The 8,713-nt window shown below is 48.9% G+C and overlaps 2 protein-coding genes across 2 annotated transcripts in view; both read left to right on the forward strand.

Annotated features, from left to right (window-relative positions):
- The window catches only part of DHRSX (dehydrogenase/reductase X-linked), a 161,720-nt gene continuing 161,431 nt past the window's right edge, over positions 8,425–8,713 (forward strand). Inside the window, exon 1 of the mRNA XM_021411563.1 lies at positions 8,425–8,669. Within this exon, the coding sequence (XP_021267238.1) occupies positions 8,558–8,669 (112 nt within the window). The 5' untranslated portion in view covers positions 8,425–8,557. The remainder of the gene's footprint in view (positions 8,670–8,713) is intronic.
- The window catches only part of ZBED1 (zinc finger BED-type containing 1), a 12,084-nt gene continuing 11,903 nt past the window's right edge, over positions 8,533–8,713 (forward strand). The window contains exon 1 of the mRNA XM_021411534.1: positions 8,533–8,669. The gene's annotated coding sequence lies outside the window, so the exon portion shown is untranslated. The remainder of the gene's footprint in view (positions 8,670–8,713) is intronic.

The following is an 8,713-nucleotide window of genomic DNA, read 5'->3' on the forward strand; positions in this document are numbered from 1 at the left end:
AGTGGGCATGAAGTATTGCTGGATTCCCTCGGCCCTCAGCAGCCCCCAGCACATTTGGTATGGAAGGGAGAGGTAGCAGCAAGGGCTCTGGACATGTCTCCATGCTGTTTGACATTGTTGTGACTGAGTTGCCCATCTTCATCCCACCACTGCACTGTGGCATGCATTACCAGTGAGCTGGGCCATTTTTCAGTGGAGCTAAACCAAAGGCTGACCCATCTCTAGCCTTCCACACAAATCCTATTTTGTGGTGTTTGCATAGTATCATAGAATGGTTTAGGTTGGAGGGGACCTTTAAGATCATCTAGTTCCAACCCCCCTGCAGGGACACCTCCCTCTAGACTTGGTTGCTCAAAGTCCTATCCAGCCTGGCCTTGAATGCTTCCAGGGAGGGTGGGGGGACACTGCTTCCTTTTCTCAGCATTTGCATCATATTTTGGTCTGATTGACTTCCCTGCAGCTGGTGCTGCGTGTCTCTTTACCCATCATTGTTTCCTGTCAGTAGCAGCATAGAGCCAGGCAGTCTTAAACACTGCAGACGTCCTTTGACACAAAAGCAAAGGAACTGCTGTCCCCCTACTCACTGCAGAGTGCCATGGGTAGGCAATGTCCAAGGAATCCAGGATGTCTGTACAGTGGAGCACAAGAGCAGCACAGCTCCTAAAGATGACACATCACCAATCCAAGAATCAATGGGCAAAGTGGAAATACAAAGGGAAATACAAACACATGGACAGACCAGGGCACAAACCCAGGCTGCGTGAAGAGTTCAAACCAGTTAATTTATTGCTTTATTTTGGCAGCAGCAGATGCCTGCCCTCACAGCAGCCCCAGCCATACAAGTATTTCTGTGTGGCACAATCTTGGACGCTTTGTCACTCCCTGAAAAAGCTGACAGCCAAACCCTCACACCTTCCATCACCTGTCCGTCCACCCACAGCTGGGTTGTGGTGTGGTGTCTCCCACTTGTCTGTGGCATGTAGGACGTAGCACAGCCGCTGTCCTCAGAGCCAAGGCTCCTTATGCCCTCAGGTCTCCATCCATTGCCTGTGGTTGGTTGGCCATGACAAGGTGAGATCAGTCTTCAGGGAAGTGCCAGCACAGGTGGGACCAGTGAGCTCTGGTGCTGCACCATGAGCATGACCAGAAGGAGCAGTGCTACAGCTGTGTCTGTCGAAGGTCACAGGCAAGGTTATGTGCTCCTGGAAGCCCATCTGCTCTATTCTCCCCACAAACCTTGCTTCTTTTAACGGTGTTGTACATGGTAGCAAAGTATTGTTGTGAAAAAAAGCAACAAAAATAGTGGTGCAGATCAACTCACGATGTCCAGCTTGTGAGTGGTGATTCTGTTTCTTATTTCTCCTACATGAGAATGTTGCTAATCAAGTCTCACTGTCTCCCATGGTATTCTCCTGGAGAAGCTGATAGCTTGTGGCTTGGACGGGTACACTCTTTGCTGGGGAAGGAGCTGGCTGAAGGGTGGGGCCCAGAAAGTGGTGGAGAATGGAGTTAAATGCAGCTGGTGACCAGTCATGAGTGGTGTTCCCCAGGAGTCGGTGCTGGGGCCTGTCCTTTTCAATATCTTTATTGATGACCTGGATGAGGGCATTGAGAGCACCCTCAGTAAGTTTGCAGATGACACCAAGCTGGCAGGAAGTGTCGATCTGCCTGGGGGTAGCAAGGCCCTACAGAGGGACCTGGACAGGCTGGATCTCTGGGCTGAAGCCAATGGGATGAGGTTCAACAAGACCAAGTGCCAGGTCCCGCACTTTGGCCACAACAACCCCAGGCAGCACTACAGGCATGGGGCAGAGTGGCTGGAAGTCTGTGTAGAGGAAACAAACCTGTGGGTGTTGGTCGATGGCTCAGCTGGGCGTGAGCCAGCAGTGTGCCCAGGTGGCCAAGAAGGCCAGTGGCATCCTGGCTTGTATCAGAAATAGTGTTGCCAGTAGTAGGGAAGTAATTGTCCCTCTGTACTCAGCACTGGTGAGGCTGCACCTCGACTACTGTGTCCAGTTTTGGGCCCCTCACTGCAAGAAAGACATTGAGGCCCTGGAGCGTGTTCAGAGGAGGGCAATGAAGCTGGTGAGGGGTCTGGAGCACAGGCCTTATGAGGAGTGGCTGAGGGAGCTGGGGTTGTTTAGTATGGAGAAGAGGAGGCTCAGGGGAGACCTTATCGCTCTCTATAACTACCTGAAGGGAGGTTGTAGTGAGCTGGGGGTTGGCCTCCTCTCTCTTGTAATTAGCGACAGGACGAGGGGGGAGTGGCCTCAAGTTGTGCCAGGGGACATTCAGGCTGGACATTAGGAAGTACTACTTTTCTGAAAGAGTGGTCAGGCGCTGGAATGGGCTGCCCAGGGAGTTGGTAGAGTCACCGTCCCTGGAGGTGTTCAAGAAACATTTAGACACTGTGTTGAGATACATGGTTTAGTGGGGTTATATTGGTGGTAGGTGGATGGTTGGACTGGATGATCTTGTAGGTCTTTTCCAACCTTGCTAATTCTATGATTCCATGATTCTAAGTTTCTAATGAAAGCCATGTTTATCTCACTAAGGAAGAGATCATAGACTTATGAAGGTGCCAGGTACCATGGAAAACTCTTGTTTGAGACTATATTTATCTTCTTGATTGTTTGCTGAACTTGAACAAAATTCTCTTAGATAGTGGCTGGATGGTGTTGTGCATGCTATTCTACAGGTGCTTGCAGGCATTGCTGTACAGACACTGAAATAACTACACTGCAGGTATGACACAGGCTATCCTTTTGCACAGCTTCACTGTCAACAAGGCCAGTTCTACAGTGGGCATAATAAATTTATTTTTTCAAGTAGCATTATTTTATTCATGCTGGACCACTTTCAATCCACCTTACTTTTTGAGCTCTGTCTGAGATCCCCTCCTACCTTGACCAATGCAAACAACTCTGTGCCACTTTGCTGCAACAGCTGCTCCCATCCAAGACTTGAAGGAAGCACGGAATTGTAGGGGTTGGAAGGGACCTCTGGGGATTGTCAAGTCCAGCACCCAGTGTATTAGCCAGTATTGGACCTGGGAGGGCAACTGGAGACCCTGATGCTGTTGTGCTCAAATTTAATGAGGGAAATCACTCCCTTAATTTTGCTCGTTTGAGTGTGGGTTTTTGTTTTATTCTTCTGTTTTGTAAACATGTTTGTTCTTATCCTGTTGTTGTTTAGCCTCCCTTTTGTGCCAGATCTTGTCAAAGGGCTTTTCAAAGTTCAAGGATATTAATCAATTGGTATTCATTTGTTTACTTACAGACATTTTCAAATAGAAAAGTTGAAGAAATACATGAGAGCTATTTTTTCCACCGCCAAAATAAGGCTGATGAATCCTTGCCATATCTAGGATTTCCAGTTATTTTATTTTCAGCCAATTCAACAGTTAAAGTTGTCGGGTACAATATGTAGGCTTCTAATTACCCTAATCAATTCTAAGTGAATCTGCTATTTTGTGACAGAAGCTGTTTTTAACAAAAGCTCATGTATTTCTCTTACACTTAATCTGCATTATACTTAGGTTCCTGCAGAAGTATTGTATGCATGCACACGTGTTTGGAGATTTTACTTTGTTCTAAATTATCTGCTTTTTTCTGCCTTCTGTCTTTTTGGTTTCTTAGTCTTGCTTGAGCTGCAGGCGGGCAGCAGCAGGGGAAGGTGCTCAGATCCTACCTAATACGGAGCAGCCCCAGCAGCTCATGCTGCAGGCTTTGCAGAGCAGGCACATCCTGACAGCAGGACATACGCCAAGTACTCCAATGCACAAATACAATAGTCACTGCAGGGGCAGTCATTTAAAAGAAAAAAACCTCTACAAACTCTTCAGCACATTCTGCTTCTTGCACAATAGGTCGGTGGTTTGAGCATTTGGCTGGAGAGGAAGTTGTCCCCATGCCAGGACTCCTTGGTGCTAAATAGCCCAAATCTTCATCCTGTTCTCCTCCATCCTAAAAAGTGTATGCTGTTTAGAGAATATGGACTGAGTCTCTGACCCCTCTTTACTATAATTTAACTTCAGGCTGCAAAACTCAAATCTCTTTTGTTTGTTCTGTTCCTGAGCTTCACTTCCTTATCCCTGTAGCCATACTGACAAGGGTTAGTTTTTCCTAATGAGACCAATTTCTCAAAGAGCGAGAGGGGTCAAAAGCCTTTCGTCTTCATGGGCAAACATAGCACCAACACAAGTACACAGAAGGCTGTTCTTACAAGAATTGTAACACTGTAAAGAAAAACAAACAAACAAAGAAAAAACAACCAAAAACCAATGTCCTAATCANGACCCATCTGTTGCCTTACACGCATTTAATGCCCCAGCATTACTAAATATGTAACTGTGTCCCACTAGATGATTGGCCATAGTAGAGGTGTGTGCTTGCAGTACCAGAGACTTCCCATCGCATAGCTGCAGACAGCTCTCCCCTTGGCAAAGTTGCCTTTGTTTTACAGGTAGATAGCCCTCCCCAAACTACTGAAGAGCTCCCTGAGAGCTGAGTGCTCTCAATGATCCTTCTCGGCTCAAGTGCTTAATAGCAGGGAAGACGACGCCTACTTTGGGGGTACCTAAAATGACAGTTTTTGCATAGAGGAAAAAAAAGAGGAGAATGCAGCCTGTCAAAATGGTATGCAGGTGCTCAAAAACCCACACGAATTGCAGACAGCAATCCCAACTATTTCCCAGCATGGCCTAGTCTTGTGAGCACCACCCTTCTGAACCTGAAAGTTCCTCGGGCATTTAACTTTATTCACCCACACATGTTTGGGAAGATAGGCACTTATCTCTTGCCTCAAGTTCTACTGCAATCCAGCTTAGGAAGACAGGCATTTAAATCCTTTTTAGAAGCCTGAAGAAGTAGCAACAGTAAGAATTATGTCTCACTTCTTCCGGTGTGGGCCACCAGATTTGACGTACGTGCAAAGTCCAAAGTGCACGTCTCAAACTGAGGGAGGAAGTGGAATTCTGGATGTCACTGTGTGAAAGGGACTGATGTGACACCGCCTGCTCCTCAAGAGCAATCCCCCTGACTGCTGTGCCATGCTCGTGTACAAAGCATGGCCAGCCTCTCCCACTGATCCCACACCTCTGCGAGGTGAATACACAAAGCCAGTGATGCTCATTCTCCTCTCAAAGGGAGCAAAAGCAAGAGGCCAAAACCGGGGTAGTATGTGCTGAATACCAGATTGTCATGGAACAAAATGAGTAACAGGTCATAACCTCCTTTCACTCCTCACACCCTCTGCCCCATGCCAGTCTCGCAGCTGTTGAAGCTAGCCTTGAGTTGGCTTGTGTCTGCTCTGCCACAGCCCCGTACCTCTGCCTTCCTGCCTGCACAAGCTCTCAGTTGCAGTACCTAGCACCCGCGATACCTCATGGCTGCTGATTATGCCATTCTGCTGGGAAGTTGGAGCTCAGCATTTAATTAAGAGTCTAGAAACATCACCCACTTCCTTTCTTACGGCTTTATGCATCTTTATGCAAAATGTGGGTGGAAGCGCTGTGATCACATAGCGCTTCATTAGCGCCAGTCCCGCAGGAGAGATGGATCAGCTGTGGCATGTGTGGATGGAACGTTCCTGTATTTCCAATGGCTTTCCAGGAGGCTATCTGGGCTCTAGCCACAGGCTGGCTTCGCCTGCTCGTGGTATGAGTTCACTTCTGCAGTCAGCAGAAAGAAGGAAGCACCTGAGGCACCTCAGGGGCAGCAGACATCTTCTGCAGATCTTCGGAAGTGCCTCTTTCTGGCCATGTCAGAAAGCTGAGGTGATTAGATTACTGCTGTGTCCCTTCCAGGGCTCAGACACTCAGCATTTCACCAAGGTTACAACGTCTCAGTGAGGTGTCTGAAGTAGATGGGCTAGACTCCAGCCCAAATACTCAGAGCTTCACAGCTAATGACTATAAGAAAATAAACCAAGAGCATATCAGTAATGATGGTGACTAATGAAAACTATGGAAAGGGAAATACAAATTAAAACTAGAATGTAGCATAAAATGCTATTTGAAAAGAATCTAAAACATATGGCTGATCTTAATGCTTCTCTCTCCTACTCTGCGTCCCACCAGCCTTTAGAAAAAAAAAGTGGTGTTCAAACAAATTTCCCTCTTTCTTTTTATGAATTACTGAGGATTGAAAATAATTGTAACACAGAGAAGAAGTACTGGAACGAGTAAGAGCATAATCTAAGCTCATCAGTTGTTCACCCTCGGTCTAATTCTTTGCTAAGCACTGCCCAAGAAAGGACAGGAGAACATTTATTTCCACAGCTTGAATATACATTGATTTTTTTTATACTAGAAAACTTGAGAAAGTACACTGCGTTTATATCCAGATCGTGTAAATACACTGTAGGCAAGTTTCACGGTTTATAGTTACAAAGAGCATTCATTAATGCTGCAGTTCTGAGAAAAGCACGTAAGGACTGCTCAGCATGAAGGAGTCGGGGTTTGATTTTTACTGAGATAAGTGGAAAGAATAATACACCTTCTCTAAACATCAGTGTTTCTTCTTTCATGTCTGTTTGTGATGCTCTTCCTACCACTACGTGCATGGGTGAGAACAATATACATTAGGAATGAAACTTTCATTGATGTGACTGCATGATCTTCTGTTTATTATTTACATTTGCATAATTCCATGCATTAATAAAAAGAGAAGAAATTCAAAGATACACAACATTGAATGATTATTTTTGTCCCGGAGCAACTACGTGGCTTGCTTTGACTTGATGCATATTCCTGAGAGCAAAATCAGTTCTGATGAGCAGTCCAACAGAAGTCAGATTGTTAACTGCTTTTTTTGTGGAATGTTAAGTTTCAAGTGATTTTGTCTACCTAAACTAAGGTAGCTGAGTGGTGCAGTTGATATAGCAGAAGGAATGGATACCATCCGGAGGGACCCTGAGAAACTTGAAAGGTAGGCACGCATGCACCTAATGAGGTTCAATGAGGCCAAGTGCAAGGTGTTGCACTTGGGTCAGGGAAATCCCAAATGTGTGTACAGGCTGGAGGAAGAACTCCTTGAGAGTAGTCCTGCGGAGACTTAGGGGTCCTGGTAGATTAAAAACTTAACATGAGCCTTCGGTGTGCGCTTGCAGCCCAGAAGGCCAGTGGTATCCTGGGCTGCATTGGAAGAGGGGTGGCCAGCAGGGAAAGGAAGGGGATTGTTCCCCTCTGCTCTGCCCTTGTGAGGCCCCATCTGGAGTACTGCATCCAGGCTTGGGGCCCCTATCTCCAGAAGGATGCAGAGCTGTTGGAGCAGGTCCAGAGGACGGCTGCAAAGATGATCAGAGGACTGGAGCACCTCTCCTATAAAGAGAGGCTGAGGGAGCTGGGCTTGTTCAGCCTGGAGAAGGCTCGGGAGACCTCATTGCAGTCTTCCAGTACTTGAAGGGAGCTTATAATCAAGAGGGAGACCACCTTTTAACATAGACAGATAGTGATAGGACAAGGGGGAATTGCTTTAAATTAAAAGAGGGAGATTCAGATTAGAGGCTGGGGACATTTTCCAGTGGGTGGTGAGGCACTGGAGGCATTTGATGCCATATTGGATGGAACCCTGGGCAGCCTGATCTAAGAGGTGGCAGCCCAGCCCATGGCAGGGAGTTTGAACTAGATGGGTCTCTTCCATCCCAAACCATTCTACAACGCTTATTTATTTTTGTTAAGAGAAGGAGATTACACTTAACATGCACTCCTGAAATCGAATAGATGGGAAAATGTTTCCTCATGTGAAACTACTGCTACATACTTTTGCTACGTATCAGTGCTGAAGCCTATCTGCGTTTGTGAAACTGCTTCTGTGAATGAGAAACTCTGTGTGCAAAGCAAGGTACTTCCCATAGCCTGAACCGGTAGCTACGATTTGCTGTTCTGTCTCCAGTACTCTTCACCTTAAAATAAGTATTTTAAACTGAGAAAACTTGTGAGATAAGAGACATGACTTGCAGTCGCTGTAAAAGCGTCTTTATAAAGTTCAGGCTCTGTCTGTGGAGCTGCACTCCGCCGGAGCTGCCTCCAGCCGCTCGATCGGGCTCCGTCCGCTGTCCGTTCCCAGAACAGCTTTGCCGATCACACACCGTGCCCGCGGGGCGCTCGGAGCGCAGCCCCAGCTGTGCCCCAGCCCGTTAGCGGACACCGCGCTGATCGCCGTCCGCTGAAGGGTAGCGCCGCGCCCAGACCCTTCCGCCAGCCCTAAAGCTGAGGCGCAGCCCCCGACACCCACGTCCCGCCGAACCGCCCGCCCGCCCGGCCTCCCGGGGCCCTGCGCTCGGCCCCGTAGCACAGCCGCCCGTGCCCGCGCCGGCCGCGTGTGGCCCTTCCCCCGCCGCACATGCCCAGAAGGGCGGGAGCCGTTGTGACAGCGGCGGCGCCTCCCTCTCGTCCCCTCCTCTCCCCGCTCGCCGTCCCGTCCCTTCCGCTGGGTGGGGGCCGCCCCGAGCCGCGCCCCCTGGCCCGCCGCCGGCGGAACCTCCGCGCGGCGCGCGTCGGGAGCTGTGCGGGCGCTTTCCCGCTCCGCGAGCCGCCGAGGGGCGGGAGGCAGCCATGTCGCTATTGTCTCCGCTGGTGCCCTTGCTGAGGGTGTACTACGCCGGCCTCGCCGTCATCCTGCACCAGCTGCGCCGCCGCCTCCGCTCGCGCTGCCCCCCGGCCCCAGGTGAGCATCGCGCCCGGCTCTGCCGGGGGCGCGGGGCGGGGCGG

This window comes from Numida meleagris, chromosome 1 (genome assembly GCF_002078875.1).
Source record: "Numida meleagris isolate 19003 breed g44 Domestic line chromosome 1, NumMel1.0, whole genome shotgun sequence".
NCBI lineage: Eukaryota > Metazoa > Chordata > Aves > Galliformes > Numididae > Numida > Numida meleagris.